The sequence below is a fragment of the Tympanuchus pallidicinctus genome, unplaced genomic scaffold (assembly GCF_026119805.1).
Source record: "Tympanuchus pallidicinctus isolate F22 unplaced genomic scaffold, pur_lepc_1.0 scaffold3, whole genome shotgun sequence".
Classification (NCBI taxonomy): Eukaryota; Metazoa; Chordata; class Aves; order Galliformes; family Phasianidae; genus Tympanuchus; species Tympanuchus pallidicinctus.
In genome coordinates, this window is record NW_026294747.1 from 63163059 (window position 1) to 63187672 (window position 24614).

General features: G+C 43.4%; 1 protein-coding gene across 7 annotated transcripts in view; it reads left to right on the top strand.

Annotated features, from left to right (window-relative positions):
- Positions 1–24614, top strand: part of CRHR2 (corticotropin releasing hormone receptor 2) — a 129388-nt gene that overhangs the window by 58588 nt on the left and 46186 nt on the right. For 6 of the 7 annotated variants that reach the window (XM_052693684.1, XM_052693689.1, XM_052693688.1 and 3 more), the window contains 2 exons: positions 12486–12571; positions 18965–19071. In XM_052693684.1, the coding sequence (XP_052549644.1) occupies positions 12486–12571; positions 18965–19071 (193 nt within the window). Of the gene's footprint in view, positions 1–12485; positions 12572–18964; positions 19072–24614 lie in introns of those variants that run through there. The other variant, XM_052693690.1, reaches the window with a different exon arrangement.

A 24614-nucleotide genomic window follows, 5' to 3' on the forward strand; every position in this document is an offset into this window, starting at 1 on the left:
ATCCACCCTCCTGTTTGCACAGTTTGCAGTGTTTTGTGTCTGTAAGAAATTATTTGGAATTTCCATCCATTTCCTTGTAGGTCTGGAACTACAGGGGGTCAAAAGGCAGAACAGACCCCATGACAATTGAAATTTTTGGATCAAACTGATTTTGTATTACCTTGACCCTTGTGAATCATAAATTGGCTTAAGTTACAAGGGACCTCAAAGATCATCCAGCTCCAATACAATGACTTCTCCATAGAAAGGACAGACCTTTGTGGGGCTGGCTGCCAACAGGAGGCACTTCTCGGGGCTGAGCATCACTATAAGGATGTCTCACAGCCTGCTTTGAAACCCTGACCCTTCTCACAGCAGGGTTTTATGGAATTGTGTTACAGACAGCCATAAAGTCACATATATGTGGGTTTGGTGTGGCAGCATGGAAACCTGCCACGCCACGATTTATCAATCTGTGGTGAAGCTCCAGCCAACTAAAGTGAGATGTGTTGGAGATTGCCTACCAATCACTCCTAGTCAAAATGAGCTCAGGCTTTTAAGACCCATCAGAAAGCACAGCCAAGAAACGAAGCTGCTGAAATGCTTTTCTTAGGCTGTCACAGCATGTGCTGACAGAACCCACTGTACACTACAAAATTAGAAGAGATTTTTAAATCTCCCTTCTCCCTCCCATGCCATTTCAAACCCCCAAAGAGATAATAATTATCAGCTGATAGGAAAGCACCTTCCCACATAACAGCAGGTTTTCTAGATGACGGATGCATTGTGTTAATAAGGTTATGTCAGGGGAACAGCCTCTTTTCCCACCTGCCTGAGCTTACAGATTAATCATGGCCTTCCTGGCCCACATGTGGTCGCTCAGCAAATTGTGCGTGTGGGCATTTCATATAAGCAGGAAGTTCGTTAGGGTGGGAGCAAGGAGATGTCTTGGGGAGCTGCACCAGCAGAGGAAGAGAACGCTGCAGACAGCCCCATCTGGCACTCAGAATGCCAAACACTCATCTTGGATCCCCCTTTTCTGAGTCAGAAGGGATTGAGTCCATGAAAACAACCCCCACAGAACAATGTGGTCTTTTGCAGTCCCCTCTTAGAACAGATCTCATGCTTTATCACTTCGTTTGTGCTATCACTTGCAAATTGAGTAATTCTGTGATACCTCTCCAGTACTACTGTATGTTAGATGAATCAGGAACCTTACAGAAATTATATTTCCACTTAAAGTTTTTATACATGTTGTCCTAGAGGATGGGATAGGAACGTGATTCATGTTTCGTGCTACACTGTGGGGAAAGCATGTGAATGTGTCAGTGTTTACAGCTATGGAAGCAATGATCCAAGGCATAGGAAGGGGAGCCCTGGGTAGTTTAGAAGTCGGGCATTCAAATGCAGGATCTAATAGTTAGGTGTGTTAGCAACATAGCACATAGTGCATTTTTGAAGTCAGCTGGTGCCTGCCTTTCCTCTTACCAGGTAGAACATCTCTGGACGCAGTGTTCCCTGTTTGTTATTCAATGAACCTTTTGGAACTAGATTCAGGGGTGATCAGGGAGAAGCTGGTAGACAGAGAGGCAAAACTGGAGCTTGAGCTCTTTAACACAATTTCTTTAACAAATGTTTCTCCGTTCCTCTTTGAAAAGAAAGATCTGAGGTGGGTGTTGCTTTTCTCCTGCCAAGTGTTTTCATGCGTTTGTTCTTAAACCTTCCTTATCCTGCTCCCCAGTGGGAGAAAAGAAGGCATTTATAGGGAAAAACAATCAACAGAAAGCATAGTGCTATTATTAGGTGTAATTGGACTTCAAGACTTAGAATTACTGTTGTATTTCCCTCTGTCTGCAGGGACTTTGCCTTCTTATTTCCAACAAACCTTATCTGCACCAGCTTAAAGGCGCTATTTATATCCTGTCACATCAGCAGTCATCTCCACAATCAAAATTCAAGCCCTTGGTCTTGCTGAGTGTTCAGCTCAACCCACAGGACAGTGGGATTAGGGGGGATTTTATATTATTGAGAGTCAATTTGTCTTTGCAGAGGTTGGAAGAACTTGCCCATTCTTACCTGGAAGCACCTGGAATTTTTAATTGGTTAATAGTTAATTCCTAACTATCATGGTTAGTTAGGAAAGCTGGTAGGCATGACTTTGGCAAATGGACATTTGTACCATGCCTGCACTGAGGAGAAGGAGTGAGAGATCAGTGGGATGGAGCTTCACTGCCCGTCAGCTTTACACCACCCCACATGTGAGTGTAACAGGATCTGTCTGATCAATCTGGAAGACTGGAATTTTCTAAGAGGAGATGATTCTTATAAAATAGTAGATTATGATCCAGACAACAGTCTGAAATGAATACATTGGAACACTGGAATACACACTGGCACAGGTTGCCCAAGGAGGCTGTGGATGCTCCATCCCTGCAGGCATTCAAGGCCAGGCTGGATGTGGCTCTGGGCAGCCTGGGCTGCTGGTTGGTGACCCTGCACATAGCAGGGGATTGGAGCTGGATGAGCATTGTGCTCCTTTTCAACCTAGGCCATTCTGTGATTCTATAAATAGGCTGCCAACAGTAAAAATCCCTGCAAAGCTGTACAGCTGTTCAGGTAAACATTCCTGACAGGCAAAACCCAAATGCTGATGGTGTGGTAGTCAGATGTTGCAGATCCTGGCACACGTTGTCTCCTGGCTGAGGACAAATCCACTTTCAGGCTGCTTTCCCCTCTCTCCCACTGCTGTGCTGATCAGATCATAACACTTCTCAATTCCACTGTGCTTTACCTGTGGGTAATAAAGCACAGTTACACCTCCTCTTGTTGTCACTGCCATTTCTCAGTGCGTTCAGTAATTACGGCAAGTGACTAATTGAATTCTGAATCTCAGCTACGAGGCAATTATTATGAAGTTCAAATATTATTATCAGCCATGATAGCATCCCAGAAGGGGGCCAAGCAGGGAGCTTCATAGCTCTGTGCTCTTCAAGTTGATCAAGCTGAGAAACAAGCTGGGCTTCAGCCCTGGTAGTGACATCCTTCCTCCCAGTTTGTTGCTTTGCAGTGACTCACACCCACCACAGAATGGGGGAGAACCAATGGCCTGTTGGACTGACCAACAGTGAGAACTTTTTCTCAGATGAAGCCTTCTCACGTTTTCTGTGTATCTCTATATGTGGATCTTCCCACATGCTTGTACTAATTTGCGTGTGACCCTGATGAGCGCTCCTTGGATGATAGCCTTCCTTAGAACAACTAAATCATCCAGATTTCAAGTGTGAGAAGCGTTTAGAAGAGGCGTAGGAGTGGTTGTTCCACATCTAATGGCAGGTCTGTTCAGGACAGCTACACAAAGTGAACAGCCACTGGTCTGCTGAGTCTCTGCCTGCACTGTGGTGACTGCACTCCCTGGGGATCAGCTTGCTTGCTTAAACATAAGATTACAGTTCTGTCTGTGATGTCCTTGACTGAAGGCAAGAAGTCCTTAAGGAACCTTGATGTCTGTGCCTTGGACATGGGATGTCTTGGATAGAACTCGATGTCCATCTGGCAGCATGTGCATGATGAGCTCCCCTTGCAGATAGGCAACCTCTGCAAGGAATTGAATAATGATTATTTAGCTGAGCGATTAATAGGTGTTGTAAGCAGAGAATGACAAAGCAGTTTCCAGGATAGTTCCTGAGTCATGCTTCTAAGGAGAGATTGTTTTGGGAAAGGACAACTGGTTTGACACCATTCACACCTCAGTCCTGAAACGGTTCCAAATGAAGATGTCAAGAGGCAGAATGCATGTCGTGCTGGAGATGTGTTTTATTGTACAGGTTTTGTTAGCTTCAGATGAGTCAAAGAAGTGAAAAGACATGTTTATGTTTCCTGAGAAGAGCTGCGTGGCATTGATTGGAAGGGAATTGGAAAGTCAGAAAGAATGTACACTTTATTTTCCATTATTTCACATTCATGGGAATTTCATGGATCAAAGACATATAGTGCCACGTTTCTGAGTGCTTTGCACAGTTTATTCTGTGGGATCTGTCTTAATGTGTTGATAAGGATGTATTTGCAGGCAGGCAGCCCCAGCCTAGGACAAGAGCGAGCAGAGCAGAGGTCCATCAGCATCAGAAACTTTGAACTGAGACGATGTTCTTTAGACTGTAAACTTTATCAGTGTGTCTAATGGGCCTCGGGCTGGAAATCTGGAGATTTGTTTTCTGAAGTGAAGAAGTCTGGAGGATTTCTAAACTCCTTAAAAGTTCCTTTCCTGACTTTGCTTTTTGACACGTTGTATGACCTGGGTGAATCGTTTGAGCTCTGTAGCAGATAGGAAATCAATACAGAAAGTGAGCATCATTAGGCTGCTTGAGTTTCTTGTAAAGCATTTTAGAATTTCTGGCAAAGGAAAACAATAGAAAGCTGAGCAGCAGTTCTGGTGTGCTTTCAAGCCTGGAGAAACATCAGACTGGTGGGCTGATAAAGCTGAGGTCAGAAATGTTTTTCTAGGGGAACATTCCTTGCCTGAAGTACTATTTGTCTGCCTTCCAACCCCCACCTGTAAGTGCATCAACATTCAATATCAATGTCAAAAAAAAACAAACCCAGCCCAAAATGACAGCGTGATATCTACAAAAACCCCTTTGTACAAAAGGCTGGCTCTCAGGATGGGGTTTGCTGGCATACAGAACAATAAGCATTGGTTTGATAACTCTTCTTTCCTGTCCTTATTTCTGTCTGAATGTCTCCTTCACACACAGATGAAGTATGCAGAGATGTTTTTCTTTTCACTCTCACGCACAGCTGAGTGCTGTTACAATTGCATCCAAGTGCTACCACTGTCACTTCTGGTTTCTAGAAATAGCAAGCAGCAGACTGATGCTCAGTGAAGCCTACCTGGCTCCAGCTTGTCACTGCAGCATTCAGAAGAAACCCATCACAGGTCTCAGGTGGGAAGGATGGCACATGAATAAATAATTCATTGCTCGTGATTCAGTCCCTATCTTTAGAGGCTTGCTGTTTTTCTGGGACTTTGAGAAAGGGCTAAGAATAGCATACACATGTAGTGACATATCCTTTATACAACACAGCTTTGTTTTCTGTCTCATTGGATCCTATGAAATCTGAGCAGTCGTGAGGAGCTTCTGTCATAGAGTCATAGAATGGCCTGGGTTGAAAAAGACTATGATGCTCATCTATTTTCAACCCCCTGCTATGTGCAGGGTCACCAACCAGCAGACCAGGCTGCCCAGAGCCACATCCAGCCTGGCCTTGAATGCCTGCAGGGATGGGGCATCCACAGCCTCCTTGGGCAACCTGTGCCAGTGCCTCACCACCCTCTGGGGGAAAAACTTCCTCCTAATATCCAACCTAAACCTCCCTTGTCTCAGTTTAAAACCATTCTCCCTTGTCCTATCACTATCCACCCTCATAAACAGTCGTACCTCCTCCTGTTTATATGCTCCCTTCAAGCACTGGAAGGCCACAGTGAGGTCTCCCCTATCATGAACTTTGTTTTTATTGTTTATCACAGTGGATAAGCACCCAAGGAAAAGTTCTGCTTGATACCAAGTGAAATATCTTCTATGAAACACCTTTTAAATTGAATAAAAATTATTTGGAGATGGAAACTCTAAAAGTGAAATAGAACTTTTTTCTTTTTTTACCAAAGTATAGTGGCTGTCGCTTTGGAGTACCCAAAATACAACCATTTAGTTTTAAATACTGGAGGAAACACTGGGAGAAGTTGGCAAATCCCAATGGTCAGGAGATTCTGAAAGGAACAAGTTCACTGACTTGGATTTAAGTTCCTCCTGAAGGCTGGTGGTGGAAAGAACAGAGCTGAAGTTCCCTGTGTTGTAATGTGGTTACAGTGGATGGGGCTGTGAGCAACCTGATCTAGAGGGAGACGTCCCTGCCTACAACAGGGGGTTGGAACTGGAGGATCTTAAAGGTCCCTTCCAACCCAAACCGTTCCGTGATTCTGTAATGTTTGAGGATGGAATGTTATGGGATTCTTTTATAATTATTATTATTGTTCTTGAGTCGTTTTTCAGGAGACAAAAAAAGTTTTATAATTGTTTTAATAGACTTTTCCCACCGAGATAATAGCAAAAATTAAATAAAATCCCAGTAGAGAGGTTTAGCAGACTCTCTGACAGAGTTTTACAAAGCCATTGCTAGAAATGCCATTGCTAGAAATTCTTGGGGCTCATTCTTTTTCATCTGGGCTGAACAAATCCTATCAGCAGGGAGATGGACACCACGACCTGCTGTGCTTTCCAGTCATTTGCTGCATCTGTGCTCAGCTCTCCTCTTTCGGAAGTGTTCATTATAGAGACTTTGTTCAGTGGGGATTCTGATTGTCTGGTTGAGGGCCTCAGCACTCAGCCAGCCCTCTGGTACCCCTAGCTGCGTGCAGCTCAGAACTTAACTAACCATGCTTTATTTATTTATTCATTTGCCTGTTTATTCCTTTGATCCAGTAGCAGATGAACTTGTCTCATTCTTTTTGGGCACGTGGGATCCAGGACAGAAGATGTAAATAGCTGGAGAAGGCAGATTTCTAGTTTTAACGATGACTGGAAATGTGTACTGTGTCAAAGTCATCTACGTGAGACACAGCAAGGTGATAAATCACAGCTATGATGTGATTCTATGATACGATGAAACTCTTCTTAAAAATCAGCTTAGCCCCAGTCATCAAAGATGAGCTCCATTCCAGCAGTGCTTGCATGCAGTGCCTCTTGTCTTTCACCTGCTAATGACTGCAAGGATGTGGTTAACTGCCTGCTGAAGATTGCATCCAGTTATATTTCCTCTCCATTCATCTCGTGTTTATTTCATGCTTTTAATAGAGTTTTACTGACTAAATACAAACCTGCCACCAGGCCAATCCATACAGGTTGGATTTCTGATACACAAGAGATTTTATTTTCTTCAAAACAGGTGATAAAGCAGAGAAAAGTAAATACCACACACATCCAATACCCCTCTTCGTAAATTCCATTCAGAAATGCCACATCATCTGCTTTTGGGGATGAAATTAAAGCCAAGGTTTTAACTCTGAAGCTGATGTAAACCACTGATACTAAGCTGTGTTTTTAAGTTGTTCCAGAGCATAGTAGTGTCCTGTGATACAGCTTTCATGGCTACTCTGTGTGCATATGCTTTTATTGCCTGATGTTAATGGTTGCTGATATGGTACTGATGGTAAAATGGTACTGATATGGTAAAATGTTCATGTGAAGACTTGCAGTTTTGAAGCAGATACACTGAAAACCATCATTTATCACCATCACCCAAAGTCTCTAATTTGACATCCTAAGTCCAGAATGTATTAGAAAAGTATGGAAATCACAATTGGGACGACAAATATTGAATGTTGCTGAACCATTTCCTCATTAAACAGAAGACTGAGGAATCTTTTAGAGGAATCTCTGGCAGTTCTGTTAATAAAGTGTTCTTTGTTGGGGAGGAATTTATTTTGCATGAATTTAGGTGGCAACAAGTCACATTTTATTTTTCTAGACTTCCCCCAGGCTCATCGTGGCATGGATTGGCAGGGATGCTGAAAGGGTGATAAGCAAAGCTGAAAACAGTTTTGATGTCTCCCCCTCTTATCTAAGACCAACTATCTTGAATGTGAGGATTCCTTCAAAATCAGAATCACAAAATCACAGAACTGTTTGTGTTGGAAAGGATCTGTAAAGGCCATCTGGTCCAACTCCCCTGCAAGGAACAGGGACACCTACAGCTCCATCAGGTGCTCAGAGCCTCATCCAGCCTGACCATGTTCTATTTGTGTTATGGAATAAAGGAGTAAAGTCTACAAGCTTCTACAAGGTCTCTCAAGACCTTCCTTGTCAGATCTGTACCATTACGGGTTGTTAGAGTTAGGATAGTATGGTTAGGTGGAGGTTGGACTTGATCTTGAGGGTCTTTTCCAACCTGAGCAATTCTATGATTCTGTCATTATCCCTTACTGACTTGTGGGCTGTCTGGGGATACATTACTCAAATCCAAGTTGATCTCCTTTATGTAAACAACAGTCAGGCTGGGGTTTCTTAACGATCTTATTTCCTCCCCACACTGATAGAATTGTAATTATCGTGCTCTGTGTTCAGACCAAATTAAGTGACACTGTATTTTTCTTCCCCACTTAAGGAACCTTTGATCTCTCAGTTATTCTCCACTAAGAGCAGATCAAGTTTATTATCGTAGTGCATGCGTGAGTTTGTATGTATGTATGTAAGTGAAACATTCCTGTAGTTATTTGATAGTTTTTTTTCTAACTTCATTCAGAAAAGAATGGTAAAAAATAGACTGAGCTGGGCAAGCTTCTCCAAAAACCTGAAGTGAGGGAGATTTGGCACCATGCTGCTATCTGCAGTGTCCTCACTATGCTGCAGTGGCTTTTATTTCCTCTGTCTTTGTGTATGCAGGTAAATAAAGGTTTCAAAACTATTTTAGACAGCTGGAGCTGAAATACTGGTGTATTTCACTGGTGTAATACTGGAGTACTGGTGTAGACTCAAGGCTTGGCATCCTGCTGTCAAAGCAGCAGCCACCAAGCAGGAGCAGCAGTGGAATATTCAGCAGTGCTGTCTGAAGGGCTGCAATTGCTGCAGTTGGCTCTGGGAATAGTTCCAAAGCTGTCATTGGCTTTATTGTTGAAATATGACCGTGGTCTGTATGACCAAATCATTCCTAAGAATATGAAAATGTGTGTTCTAGTGGCTGGGCTGGAGGGGGTGAAGTATGTTTTTTGGAAGCTAGCAACCTGAGTGAAGGGCTGAGCACTACTGAGTATTTCTTGCTATTCAGGGAATCCCCTTTTACCTCCTTTCCTGTCCCTTGGAGTGATGATTAAACGGAAGCAATCAAGAGCCAGAAATGTTGCTAATAATCTGCAGTAAAAGGAAGGAAATCAACATTTTCAAAGTCAAAGAAGAGGCCATAGATGAGGGCAGAGAAATTAATGTCAGGTCGTGTGTCAGAAGTTGTGTGTATAATGGCTGCCTGTTGCCTATGTCATCGTGCCTCATCTGCTGCTCATTTTTTTGCTTGCACAAAGATTAAATCTGCTTGTCTGGTTGTATTACATGTGTGCAAGTACACACAGGGCACAAATAGCCAGAAGTTACAGCCACCAAAAACCTCTTTATTAATTTTATGTATGTGATCCTTAGGAAAAAGTCAGTGAGGCAAGAGAAATGAAAATAGACTGGGTTCCTCAGCATCCCATTTGTCTAAGGAAATGAAAATTGCCACCATTTGTTTCACTAGAAAAAAATAGTGCTGTAACTATCATTAGCTATTGTTGCCCTAGAAAGATCGTGTATCTATTCCCTTCATGGGCACTCATTGTGTGCTCCTACAATGGAGTTCTTCCATTTTATCTTCCTTTTTCTCCTTTTTCATGAGCATGATGAAGAACAAATGGACTCCATCCAGTCTCCTGTACGCAGAGCTTGAAAGCAAAGTGCTATAATTGTTACAGCAAGAAGCACATTAAAACCAGCTCTCACTGGAAAAACAGGTGTGGAGGAATATTCTTCTGCTTAATAGACAGAGAGATCATAAAGTTCTTTTCATGAAATCACCAGTGGTTTCTCTCTTCTCTTTCATTACATACTCCAGATCTGAGGCACATCGGCCTTCTATTGCTGTCTTTGGTGTTTTGATCATTGCTGCAACTCCTCATGTCCCGATGACTCAGTTTGTCATTGAATCCAGTCTGTGTTATCTCACCTTTTCTATTCCACTTTTGACAGTAAGTAGGGGTCTACAAAACAACCTGTGGTCACTGTGGAAAGAATTAAGATGACTGTTCATGATGGAGAAGCACAGGGGCAGCACTTCTCTCTTCTCTCCGGTGGTAGTGACAGGGCCCATGCAGAAGTCAGATTTGGCTACGAATCCCAGACTGACCATAGGACTCCCATCCATTTTATTAGAGAGGTTTCATGTGAAAACAGAGCTTTGTGACCTGCAATGGGACCTTTTTGCATTTACCAACTGTGTCAATCCAGATGAAAAAGGACAGGACAAGACCCTCTTTGAATATCTGACAGTAAGAAAGAGAAGATCGAAAGAACCTTCAGGGGATGTTTAATGTCACAGTCAGCTAGCGTGAACCCGGAGGAATAGCTGGATGCCTCCAGTGATTCACTGCAGGCCATGGGAGCCTCGTTAGACAGGATTATTTCTCAGGTAGGGAGATTGCTCATTTGCTTGCTGGGAGGATTATCAGGTGGCCATCCTGTTCTGTGGAAAGTCATTTATCCTTCTATAAAGAAGGTTGAAATGGGCAGGGGAGATGCAGTGCAGGAGACAGAGGCACCGTGGACTGATGCAGGAGAAGGCATGGTTTGTGATGGTTTCTAACTCTGTTGCAGGCCTGCCAGGTCACTTTCAGGAAGTTGTGCACGTGTTTTGCTTCTGTTTTCATACCTGTAAAATGGAAATAGCACTAAGGAATGGAAGGAGTTTGTGGGGATGGGGAAAGAAAGCCCAACATTTGTTATCAACCGAAAGGAGTCTTTGAAGGGAGCCACGAGTCAAATGGTTCTTCTTCCCCTGGTTTTGACACTTCCCCCATCCTTCACCCAACTTCAGGCTATTCCTGTTTGCTGCCAATTTTCTCATCTGGGGGGAAATTAGAAGAAGAGTGGTTTTCCTTTTTTTGGGTGGATAAGTGACACTGATTCAAATATGCCCTTCCTCTCTGGATTTCTTATGGAACGATATCCTGAAAGTGGGATTCAAGATCAGATTAAGCACCGAAGCTTCCCACTGTCTGTCTTGGAGAGTCAGGTGTTTGGTACAAAATCTGCAACCGTTCTGCACAGAGGGCTGCATCATTGGCCAAAAGGAGCAGCCAAAGTGAGGGACTTTCAGCACTGTGCCTTGGATCTGGCTTCTTGAATGCCACTGACATCTGCTCTCAGAGAAGAGGGTAAAAGATGTCTTGAGGCATATTTAATGCCTGGTATGTTGAATAGTAATAAACATCAGTGAGGGAAGAAGCCTAATCACCTGCTTCTTTCTCGGGTGAAAATTGCATGTAAAACTGCACAGAAAATGGCAGTCTGTACCTGATTTTACTGTAAGAAGGAGCAGGAACTGCATGAATTTGCCAGTAATAGCTGACAGAAATGGAAACGGAGGACTTTAGCACAAGTTTTCTTAGTTGATCCAAATGTTAGCAGCCATTCCATTTGGCCATGTCACTCCAAGAAACTGTGCAAGTAGAAAAGAACTGCATGAAGTTCAGTGGTCTGAATAGATACGGCGTAACTTGGAGCATGTAGGTGAATGGTTGTTCCTCATTGCTTTCCATGTGAACTTCCCCTCTCTATAGCAAAAAGCACCTTGTCAAGTCTTCTCAGTGGCTTTTTTCAGTGGCTATTGCCATCAGCACTTTTAGGAGCGTTCAGTCTGATGCTTTCACTTGACATCTTATTTTCCTGCTGGCTGAGTGTTGAATTATACTGATTGACCATGGCAGAGTCCCAGCAAGAAATCGGATAAAGGGCAGAAAGAACATCATGAAGAGTTCATTAGGAAGTTATATGTATCCTTTGGGGATCTGAATTTCCTGTTTTACTTCAACTTTCTTGTTTTTAAGACGGCTGAAAATAAGCATGGAAAAGTCTGTTTCATGGGACTCTCTGTGCTTTTAGTGTCTGGGAGAAGGTATTTTATACTGCATGGGTACCTCCCTGAGTTTTGAGGAGTTCTTAGCAGATGTTGAACCCCTTTCCCCACTTCCAATGCAGACAGTTCCCGGAGCTCCTCAGGGTGACATTGCAACTGGACACGAAATCTCTGATCTTCAGTGAAGTAATTGCTGATTTTTGCTCATGTCTTGGGAGAAATGGCGCCTTGGAGAGAGATCAGAAGGGTTTTCTTTTTCATAGAGTATGGGTGAATGCATCCTACCCATTTCTAAGGTCTGTTCATGTGAGACCTCCACAGCACCTGCTCGTCCCATGGTTGGGAGGTGTGGTTGTCTTCCTTGCAGAATTCATCAGTAATACTGATGCATTGGAAGACTCTAGAAAATCAGTATCCAGCATTGAGTTTGCACTGGGATAAGTATGGTGAGAGTGGAGCAATGTTTACTACATGCATTGTATTTGCCTAGTTGGAACACTTAAAACCTAAACCTTTCTGCCTGTGTTTGAATACACCTGTTACAGACACGTTACGTTTTCTCTTGAAATCTCTTTTCCATACCTTTGCTGTCTTCCAAACCCATTTTCTTACACAAACTGTTCCCAATAAATATCTTGATAAACTGATGGTCTCTAAGATGTATTTACATCCCTTATTTCTCTTCTTCCCTCCTTTTGGCAGGCTGTCCTAGTCTTCAGACCCCACAGAGGTTGGGATATGCTGATCTGCTCTGTGAATGATCTGTACTGTTAATCTGTTCTTAATTACACGAATGTGTTAGACTGAACTCCAGCACAGAGTGTTCATTTCTCTTTTATTTTGGTCCCTACCAGGAAATGCCTACAGAGAATGCCTGGGCAATGGGACGTGGGCTTCCAAGATAAACTACTCTCAGTGTGAGCCTATTCTGGATGACAAGGTCTGTATTTTTCCTTTCCTTCGTTCTTCTCGGTGTCGTTTCTCAGCATATATGAATGCAAAGCCAAGCTTAAGGTTAACATACTAATTTGGGATTTCTGAGCTGGATTTCATTTCTGTCTCTGCAGTGAATCCTCTCTGTGAGTTCAGTCAAATTATTAATCCAGTCTCCACATTTCCTACTCAAATTTTTACTAAAAAAACAAAGGATGCTTTACTAGATTTTGTCTCTGACATTGTATGTTTATGCAGATCCTTCTTAGCTTTGTTGAGAGCCTACAGCTGCTACAGTAAATGTTATTAATAAGAGCAATAATACCAAAAGCTTCATTGGGAGTGAAATGTAAGCTTTCATCAGCTGATTCCACTCCCTGTATGCCAGTTCTGAAGTCTCATCAACAACTGGCCTTTCCAGATCTCAATGCCATTTTCCCTAAGGCAAATATGTAAAGGAAAGGCAAAAGAAAAATACATAAAAAGCAAACTCAAGTCCCAGCTGTCTTTAAAAGACTGAGCCAGCCTGACATTACATAGGAGTTTACAGAATCAAATTAACATACAGGGGTAAAGCACCTTCAGAAAAGCTGCAAGCTTATGCAAAGCCCTTTTATTTTGTGGGATGTCACCTTCTTTTGGACGCATCACAGGCATTCATCCTCACACAGCTTAAACCTTTCATCCTTCCGTGCCGTGTTCTCTTTCCCTTCTTCTTTCAATTCTGTGGTGGGGCACACAGGCACACTTAGGCTTTGTCCTGTCTCTTTGCCAAGGGTGGCCAAGCCCAGCAGCTCAGACCTCGTTATGTTTTGGGCTTCTTTGCACTCTTCTGTCATTAGAGTTGTGCCACGCCAGGTTCCAGCAGAGGATGAAGACAAGGTCTTGCCTACTGCAAGTTGCTTGCGGAACTAATCCAGATTTCAGTCTCAGGACTGTCTGCACCCAGAACAGTCATAATGTGCCTTGACACCTGACCCATAAGATCCCCATAATGTGGGCTTTCTCAAATGAATGAGAAAGCAGGTAGCTACACAGCAGGTGCTAAGGAGTACCCACTCATTCATTGGCGAGGTGGAATCCACCCCCTAAAAAAGCTAGAGGCTTCAAGAAAGTCAGAAGAATGCACTAGAAGATAACTGTTCTCCTTCGGGACTGATAAGCATTCAAGGTTGTCTGGCATAGTGGAGAAGGCACCATGGCATCTCAAGCTGAACCAATTTGGGACTGCTCCAGTTCAGCCTATCCTTACAGTTACCTTCCATTGAAATTGAAAACCCTTACTTGCTTTGTGCTTTTCCAGCTGGCTCAGTTCCCTGAACCATCATATTGCAGTATTGCAGGAATTTTGGGGACAAGGCACACAGTTAGGGAGGGAAGAGGTGTCTGGGATGGAGGGGGATAGCAGCCCATGGTAGCTCTGACTGAGGAGGATTTTCAGTGCTGTGAATTGAGTCTCTTATCAGTGAGCAGCACTGGGGGGTGGAGTGAGGCATGCAGTGCTGACTTAGAGAATGGGGTAAAGAGCCAGGCAGAGGCTAAGCATGTTTTTGGTGGTTAGCTCATACAGGAAACCTGAGCTGACATTAGCTCTGTTTTTGCTTTTAAAAACTTTGCAGCTATGGTGATAGTTTAAGGATTCTGAAGTAGCATGTTCCTTAAACAGAGGAAAGTGCAGATGTTCCCTCGGCCCCTGTTTGCAAAAGCTTAAACATTCATTTACTAGACCTTTAAAGATTGGTGACAGGCTTTACAATTTTTAATATTTGTGAATATTTTCTAAATCTCTGCATAATGCTCAGCACTGCAGATGAATACTTGAGTTGCTTTGTGACCTCAAAACAAATAAAGACAACAAAATCCATATGGATTTCCATAATCCTCAGTTTTGGTTAAAGGTGAGATTTGGGCACAGACATGAGCCTGTTGTTTGTGGTCTGATCCCAGCAGATGCCACGTATCTTCAGGCTGTAGCCCCACATGTTTTGTCTCTAGCCTGAACTTACCAGAGTTCTAAGGAAGGATGTAGCTGGACTTCAGATGCAGCTATCAATACATGATACATGGGGACAGGAGCAGGCGTTCTCAGGATCAGCCCAGTGTCAAATGCTACGTGCTATATGGAATCGTGGGGCCATACCACAGAAAACTGCAGTTCTTTTCAGCTGTAGGTCAGTTTCAAGAGGCATAAGATCCTGAAGTACACATTCACTGATGTACTGCATTCATACATGAGTGCTTAACCTGTGGCCATAGCGGATAAAATCATGCTCTGGGGCTGTTTTGCTCCTAGATGGGCATCTGGGCTGGATTTAGCTTCCCCTGTGTAGTTAGGCAGTGTGGTTTAAGATGCCCCAGTGTATCTCCATACATCTGGCAGTTGTGACACAGGTCTTCTGGGATAACGGTGTCCTTCAGCAATTTGAGGTTGGTTTGTTGCTAGGACTGTCAAGGAAGCACAAAGTCTCCTGCATGCACCTCAAGGGATGCCTGTGTTTGTGCCACAGCTGTTTCCAGCCCTTGCTTCAGCTGTTGGTTCAGGTTTTCACAGATATCCTAATGTACATGTCTCAATATCAGACCAAATTCCACCCACTGAATGATCAATTAACCTTCTCCAGGTACCCAAATCAGGTACAGAAGCTGATTGTTTGGCACAGTGTGTAATAAATGGGAAGCTCCTACTTAGCTTGCAGTCTCCTGTGTCAGAGATCCTTGCTGCATCTAGTACAAATCTGCTCTTGTTAGAAGATAAATGAGAGTCTCAAGCAGCAAAAAGTCTGCCTCAGCCTTCATAAGGAGCTGTAAATCAAGAACTATGGGTTTGTTTATGTGGCCTTTGGCAGCTGGCTATGAAGTTGGCTCTGCTGCTCTTTTGAGGAGGCTTGAAGAAGTGTCGCTGAATCAGCATCGTGCTGGACCTAAGTTAACGTATCCTGCTGAGGACCACAGTCGTGTTAGGCACAGCCACCCAGCTTCCAGCTGGCCACAAACAGGAAAACAGTGAGCTCAGAGGCAGCTGCCTCTTCCCCTCAGTCTGACAGCAGTGAAAGTTTGCCTGGCTTTCTATTCACTTGTTTGGTGTTGAGTTATGATTCATCTCAGCTGATCTTTAATTATCCAGAAGTTACACGTTCGGTCCAACGAGTCGTCTAGCTCTCCTATGCAGCCAAGGGAGCAATAAAGAGGCCTCCTTGAGGAGTGACTCATTGCTGTTCCAACTGTTTTGCAGAAAGAACTGAACTGTCCTTGCACTGCACTTTCCCTGACTGCTGGGAGCCCAAGGCTTTGCTTGGCCACTGAGCTTGCCAGCAGTCCAACAGGATGAGATGGCTCCCTTATTTTGGACATCAGGGAAGATAGGAGGAAGAAGGAGAGCTGTATTAGGAGAAAGCAGAAGTAGTAGGCCAGGCTGGATGTGGCTCTGGGCAGCCTGGTCTGCTGGTTGGTGACCCGGCACATAGCAAGAGGTTGGAACTAGATGATCGTTGTGGTCCTTTTCAACCCAGGCCATTCTATGATTCTATGATAGTAGAAGCCAAAGAATGCCAGTTTGTGTTAGAGCAGCATCTTGTGTAACAAATACACTCCTAGTTTGGCCAAGGTCCTGGGCAACCTGCTAAAGGTGGCTCTGGGCAACCTGCTTGGGCAGATTGCATCACATGGCCTCTAGAACTCCTTTCCAACCTCAGTCATTCTATGAGACTGCTTCCAAAAGTCTTGAAAGAGGAGATATGGTATCTTCAAACTGGTCACTCATCCCTGGACTGGTAAGGAAGTCAACCTAGCAACAGAAAGGAATCTGAAATGACTGATGTGGAACTTTTTTCACAATCATAGAATCACAAAATGGCCTGGGTTGAAAAGGACCACGATGCTCATCTGGTTCCAACCCCCTGCTATGTGCAGGGTCACCAACCAGCAGCCCAGGCTGCCCAGAGCCACATCCAGCCTGGCCTTGAATGCCTCCAGGGCTGGGGCATCCACAAACTGCTTGGGTAGGGATACCCTAGCAAAGGTAAAAGTCCTGAGAATAGAATGACTCCTTCACTCCGGGAAGCCCAGAGTGCCTTAAACTTGAGAAGTTGATACAAGGTAAAAGAATAAAGCTGCATTTCCTCATTTTACGTGGCAGATAGCACTCTCTGACACAGTGTGATTGTCAGACACGGGGTATGGAGTGGAAGAGAGCTCCAGTGACATGCCCACTGCCAGCAGTGTCCTTGCCATCCCCTTTTCTATTTCCTTTCTAATATAATGACTCTCCTTCTAAACCACAAATAGGATTTAATCTGCATTTTAGTGTAGTGCACTAGCTTCCTGGAAGCAGAGGAACATTGTGTAGCAATAGAAGTTTCTCAGCATTTTAAATGCATCAGCCTTCAAGACAGAACAGTTATGCAAGTATTTACATTAACTCATCTTTGACCAACGTGGCTCATTCTGGGCACGTGTTTTTTCAACCCTAGAGGTGTTGTCTCCACTTCTACCAGAGATGCAGATTGCATGTAGGCTGGTGGGAAGTGATCTTGCAACCCTGTCAGCTTCTTTTTTCATAGGCACAGAGTCACTTCTTGTTTCTATGATATTCAAATTTGCCTTCAGGAAACCTTGGTTGTGTCAGCAAAGGGAAAATAAATGAATTCAGGCCTGCTTTTCCTTCAGCATGCACGTATCAAAGAGGACCTTAATTATTTGCTGGGGGTTTTTTTCAGTCAATTTTTTTTGTATGTTTTGAACCATGCCTTCTTAAAACTGAAGTAAAGTTGAGATAGAGGTTAGGAGGCAAAGGAGCAACTGGAAGGGTCAGTATCATACAGCAGATGCTTGGTCTGGGAGGAGCACTGCCGTCTTCTAGAAAACTTCTAACACTACATAAGCAATTAGTCAGGAAAAAATTAAGCAAGCCACTTTGCCAGAGCATGAACTGAATAGCACAGCATTGCTTTTCAAGCAGACACATCAGTTGGAGTGTTCTCCTCCATTAGGTGACCTGCTGACTTAAAGCTTCATGCGGAATTCAGGTTTTGGGTTATTGTTGGATTTTCACTTTCCTCCTCTAGGCTATTCAGAAAATGGGCTGTGCTGGGGAAGTTTATTTTAGGGCATTTTATAATAGACTTAAAAATACCTTACGTGGTTGAGTTCAGTCCAGAAACAGCACATTACTCCGTGTGCTGAAGATACAGGCAGGTTTCATCGTGGAAATGGTTCCAAGAGGGCTTGCTCTCTGGCAGAGCACTGGGAGATGCTATCTCCATAGAACAATGGTGCAGATTAACTACAGCTGTTGGTTGTAGTTTCATCCAAACTTCCATTCACTGACAAATTCCTCTGACTGGAATAAAATGGGAAGGGAAATTGCTAGAAAAAATGAAACAAAGTAGGCTCGACCTAAATTAGAAAATTGATGCTATTTGCAGGATTTTAGTTCAGTATCTTTATCAAAAGGGAGGAAATTTAGATTCTAGGTCTTTCTTTTCTGAGGAAGGAGAACATCCCATGTGGGGGAAAAGTTTGCTTAGCCTGGAAAGAAACAAGACGTTCCATTTACTTCAAGGTCAAATTTTGGCCACATTGCATCGTTCCCTGATTTAGGTGGGAGCACTCTGTACTTATTTTTCAATCTACAAGATCAAGAACCTACCAATAAAGCCCTCAGCATCCTAAGAAACAGACTCTAATACAGAAATTTCATCGCATAGTTGGACCCTGCTAAAACAAAGAGCTCTGTTTCATCAAGTTCTCAGACCTGAGAGGACCCCACCAGCACTCTGTCAGTCTGTATCACTTGTTCTGCCCTCAGAGAAAGATAAGGCTCATAGTTGGCAGGAAGGCTCCTCAGAGAAAAATCAGCTCATATGGAAAAGGCTTCTTCTGATTCACTGATTCATTCTATATGACAATCACACCCATCATACCCATTCATTTCCATGTGAAAATCAGGCCGTGTGTGAGGGAAAGTAGCATAACCTGCCTCCTCATGACTGTGTAGGCTCCAACATAGGAACCTTCTACAACGTACTGATGTTTTGCAGCTGTGAGAAGATCATTGCCTGTGTCTTTGGTAGCTTTGTTTCCCCAAAAATACAAAGTTCTGCAGTTTTACATGATGATGAAAATAAAAGGTCTCAAGGAAATTGAGGAAAACGAGAGAAAAGTGACTTTTCTGCTGAGATTTGTAAGAAACTCTGGATAAATCCCAAACAGAAATGAAACCAAGCATGTACTTTGTGGCTGGGCAGCATGTTTGGCTTCTATGTAGGCATCAGCCCTGGGGCTGTTATATCATTTGAATGTCGAGAAAAGTAATTACTGTTTCCTAAACTGATTAACTGTTCCTTAATGTCAGTGCTCAGAGGGTCATGCTGATTTAATCATGTTATCTCTTTACCTCCAGAGGAAGTATGCACACCATTACAAGATTGCCCTCATCATAAACTACCTGGGGCACTGTATATCAGTAGGGGCCCTTATAGTTGCCTTTATGCTTTTCTTGTGCTTGAGGTGAGTAATCTCTTTGCATGCTTCTAACTTGGTTGGGTGTTACTGGGTTACTCAAGCCCTCTAATCACACTGTCCAGTTTGTGTATCATCTTGAAAGATTGTGGCTTTTCTGCTCCGGAGCCTGTATGTATCTTCAATGATTGCTGCACTGGATGAGCTGTGATGATGGCTGCCATGCTTAAGACCTGAAGCTTATTGGTATTCAGGAAGAGGGCTCTACGTGATTTATTGATGCAGCAAAAAATTCACTGGGCGTGGAGTGCTTCATTAAGGGAAGCTGGGATTTGAGTGTTGAGTTGCAAATTTGGGGGGCAAGTTTTCTAAGGCACTGCATGATAACATGAGGCATTTCGTGTTGCCTGGCAGACAATGCCAAGATCTAGACCCAGGGAGATGAAGTTAAAGCTTTCAATTTTGGTTTGGGTTAATTTCAATTTTTCTTCCATTAAAGAACTTGGAATTTTGCTGAAGTAACAAGGGGAGCATCTTTGTAGGACTTTGATCTCTGCAAGCGCTCGTGAAACAAGGAATGCAGTCACTGAAACCATGTAGAAATGCTTCCCTTCTCCTGGTCAAGTGGGAGTGACCTGGTTGAAGGATATTTCCATGTTATTAGTGTGGCCTTGTCTAGGAATGTGCAATCAGACCCCATCCAGGACTGTGATATGCTGATAGACAGTGACGAAAGTGAAAACAGTGCTGCTTTCCTAGGCTGGAGCATCCCTCCAAAGGCTTACACTGAGTCTTTCCCTTAAGCAGTGCTAAGTGGAGGGATGGCCTTGTTAACAGCAAGAATCTTCTTTCACCCCAGTGTGTATAAGCAGAATAAACTGTGCTCGTGGGAAGAAAAAAAGTAAAGCTTTAAACATTCTCTGGGAACATTTCTGATGCATCAGTTTAAACTTCCACTTCAACCTTTTCACTTAGCAGATAGTGCTAATTCCCATTGTGCTTGGAGCCCTGAATTAATTCACACTGGATTATTAATTGCAACGATATTCTCTGCTTCGTTGCTGAATCTTTTATGAATGCTTAAGTAAATAAATGCAGAAACAATGAGATGATCCGGGATCAACGTATCCAGCTTCTACTGGAAGTCGCCTCGCTGATCTCTTTTAAGCTGTTTTGCTGGTATTTAAATTCTGATTTTACAATTTAAATTTTGCAGCCTGAAAAAGGACTGCAGCAATTCAGTAGCTCCCTATACATGCTGTGAATTAAGATATTCAGTCTCTTTACATTTCCATTGCACCGTGCAAAAGAAGAACCAAGCGCTCTGATATAACTTTCCAACCTGTGTTAGCCAGCATGAGCTTTCTCAGTCTCTGCAGAGATGAGACAAAAGATGCTGCAGTAAAGGCAGTCCAGACTGCATTACTGTTTTCCCCTACACATTTTCTAGGCTGTGTATGTATTCATCACCCTTACCTCTAGAAGTGTCCCAGGAGCAAATCCATTCTGATAATTGAGTCTTGTTATCTGGGGCTTTTTTTTTTCCTGCTTTAGTTGGGCTGGAAGAAGGCATCTACTGTTTGGGTGATATGAGAGAATCTTAGTATCACCAAGGTTGGAAAAGACCTACAAGATCATCCAGTCCAACCATCCACCTGTCACCAGTAGTTCCCTCTAAAGCATGTCTCTCAGCACAACAGGAATGTAGATAATTCCTGCCTTAAAGAAAACCAACGCACTAGAAGACCTTCAGGGCAAGGTCTGATAATTTCTTATATTGGAATTTCCATAGTGGAAATTTATCATTTCCTTATCCCTGCCCACTCTGCCATCTACCTTACTTCCTTGTGCTTGCTGAGGGTAAAGATGGAGTACGCCTCCAGGAAGGCTCAAATTCTACAACTGCATAGTTTTAGGCTTCTCACTCATCATCTGCTTGATTTGCCCTTCGCTTTGTTAATGCACATGGAGACCCAAAGACAACCCTGTCTCAAATGATAGATAGGAGAACAGCTGCTGCGTTGGGAAAGAACTGCTGGAAGGGCTGGGAGATCTCTCACATTGGAGGTTTCAAGAGCAGGTTTAGTCTATGGCTGGAGTGGCAAGGGATGTTGCTTTGGTTACAATGAGAGGGGTGCTGTGCTTCTGGAGGTGAGTGGCTCCATCACTGTTGCTGCTCCAGCCCAACCTGCTGCATTGAGTGAGGTGTGGTCCTCAGTTCTGCTGAAGGGGGAAGGGGACAGAGCTGGATGTAGTCCTTCTTCCAAATGGGTCTTGGCTCATCTCTTTCCCTGTTCCATCTTCAGTTCCTTATGCCACTTTCTGACCTCCATTCACAGCTACACTAGCAGTGTTCTGTCCTAAACCCCAGGGGATTTTACACTGAAAGATGTTTTGAAGGGCAGAAAGCTCAGACATAAAAGCAAGCAGTGAAATCAACTGCCATCTGTTTTGTGTTATTAGGAGCCCCCAAAGCAGCTGAGAAGGAAGGAGGGCTCAGCCAAGGACTCCCTTCACCTGGGAAGACCTATTCTAACTCTTTTTTAATACAGCTCTGTCCCAAGCCTTCTTCATGGGCACTGTAATAAAAAATATGCAAGTAAGCATTTCATTCAGCACATAAATACCAAAAAGTGAAGCCCACCTCGTGAGAAAGGAGTTTATTATGACTGAATGATTCACTGAAATTTCTTCTAAAGATCTAGGTCACGGACGTTTCCTCAGGGTCTAAATGTAGGTGCTCTTAAAGGTCTAATGGCCATGCTGTTACACGGCGCAACGAAACCTGCAAGAAGAAATATGCTGAGAATGGAAAATGAGGCATTTGTGCCTAAAGGCAGGTGTGCTGCAGAGCTGTGCTGATTTCCAGCACAGGACCTGGAGAGGGCGTTGTTAAATGTATCTGCACTGCTGTGAGCCTCCTGGGTTATCTGTTCTCCTCATTGGTAGTAAAGGTTTAATTCATCCCGCAGGTGCACACAGGCAGTTCCTGCTCACACAGGGCTCACCTTCCCACATAACCACATTCTCACCCTACTAAAGCAGAAGTTTTCCATAGGAGGAGCTCTGCTAAAGTTGATAGCAACCAAGCTAAAGAGGGAGAAAGAAAAGAAGGATTGAAATGCTTCCTTTCACTAATAGATTGTTCTGCTGTTGCTGAGAATGCGGAAACCCAAATTGCTTTCTCTTGCCTTTTTCCTTGTTAGCATGCTGTTTTATCCCTCTCCGAGGTGGAGGATGAGTTCCTTGTAAAACTCCTCTCTTGTTATCAAACAAAGTGACGGCAATTGCCAGCAGTGAACTGGCTGGATTTGATTTCCAAATGTTTTATTTGTGCATTGGTGACTGAAGCAGAAGCACCAACTACAGGAAGATGTGTGTTTGTTCTGGGAAATGTCGAAGCCACTGCTGCGTTTTGAATCCAATAAAGAAGGATGGCACTTAGAGGAAGATTGAAGATTGAAAATGACAGGTCCTCCTGCACAGGTTGCAAGATAAAGGCAGCTCTATAAAAATAAAAGCCACCAACATTGGCACAGTAACTTTTTCTGCTAGCGTGGTAGTAATGAAAGTAAAATGAAGTGATGAGGGAAACTTTGCTTTCCTGTTCTTCCTAATTTACCGCTTTATATTCCCACTTTAAGACATCTGAATTTTTATTTTGCAAGGCAGTGTGCCCTTTCTTTCTGGAATAACAGCTAGGTTACTGAAACCTCACTTTTTTTTTTCTCCTGGCAGATTGAATTATTACTTTTTTTCTTTCAGCAACATGTTCACCTTTCTTTTTTAATTCTAATCAACTCCCAGGGCTTAGGAGTAGAAGATCTGTTGTCTTCTATCTTCTCTTGTTCCACGTTTCTTTCAACTGTCTCTTGTTCTTCACTCTTGCACACAGTTGGTGAGAGTGCTACAGGTCCTAGCGCTTATCCAAAGAAGGGCAGTGCAGTTGGGAAAAGGTCTGGAGCACAAATCTTATGGGGAGCAGTTGAGGGAACTGGGGTTGTTTATTCTGGAGGAGGCTCAGGAGAGACCTTGTTGCTCTCTACAGCTCTCTGAGAGGATGGGAGATGGGAGTTGGTCTCTTTTCTCACATCATTTGTGATAGGGTGAAAGGGAATGGCTTTAAGTTGTGCCTAGGATAGGTTCAGGTTGGAAAAAAATTCTTCACAGACAGAATTGTGAGGCATTGCTCAGGCTACTCAGGGAGGTGGTGGAGTCACTGTCCCTGGAGGTGGTTCAAGAGCTGTGGAAATGTGGCACTGAAGGATGTGGTCAGTGGGCAATACTAGTGGTAGGTGAGCGGTTGGACAAGATGATCTTAGAGGTCTTTTCTAATCTTAATGATTCTATGATTCTGTGATTTCGTGGAGCAGAGTGATCTGAGGGCTGTCAGAGCCTTGATGATGTATCACCTGGGTAGGTGAGCTCTGCAATTCCTACTGAAAAGTCATGAGGTATCCAGTGTGATTAGAGCAGAGTAGGCTCCAGACCTAAGGTGCAGTCCTGCTGTCATGGAGCAAGGGAAAAATAGCAAGTCCCAGGATAAGGCATCAACTAAAAGTCACATTCGTGCTCTGTTTTGCCCTCCAGTTTCAGGCTTTCCACCTACCCTTGTTCAGTCTGCTTTATTTGCTACTTAGAATATCAAAGCTTTGAATGCTGATTCAGGTACAGGGCATTTTTTAAACTTTGTAATAAATACTGGTGATTGAAGAGTATGTGTTTGGTGAGTGTTAATGGCTGTGGATTTGAAGATAGCACTCTGTCCAACCATGTGTTGAAAGTTCTCAAAGCGAGACAGGAATGAAAACGATGGAGCTCTGTAGATGAGCACATATGCATTCAGATGGTCTTCTGTGAGAACAAAACATCAAGTGCTGTGCTGCTTAAAACCATCTGTGGCAGGGGGGTTGGAACCTGATGATCCTTGAGATCCCTTCCAACCAAAACATTCTATTATTCTATGATTCTGTGATCTGAAGTATCTTGTCTCAGAGACTGAGATAAAAGACAGAAGGTCATTTCCTACTGATTAGCCCTAGGCCAATGTCTTTGCTTCCCACTGCTCTTAATCACTCCCTGCTCATCTTGTATCTGTACCACTTCTTTCTTAGGCATTTGTATACAGCCTAAATCAATCACAAAGGAGCAGAGGTCTCCTGAAGTCCTAGAATAATACGAGCAATTAAAAGTGTCCCCAGAGAGCTACATTCTCAAGATGTGGGAAGTTTCATAAACTGTACCTGAAATAATAATACTATAGACTAACAATGTGAAGTCTGGCAAAGAATGATTGCTGATTATAAATACATGACTGTTGGATAAATATCAGAAAGAGGACATCTATGTACAAGCATGTACAAGACAGCAAGAGGACATGAGCATAGACACTCTATGGATAGACTTATGAGTGGATATTATTGGATGATTTCCAACCTAGAGAGAGCAAAGACGTTCAGGAGCAAGGTGATGAAGGAAAAAATGAACTTGCAGTTAAACTAGAGTTTCAGGAATTTATGAAGGTCTTTAACTCAGTGGTTGCCTGGAGTTTAGAGGCCACTTTCCATCCTGAGCTTGCAGTGTGCTCCCAG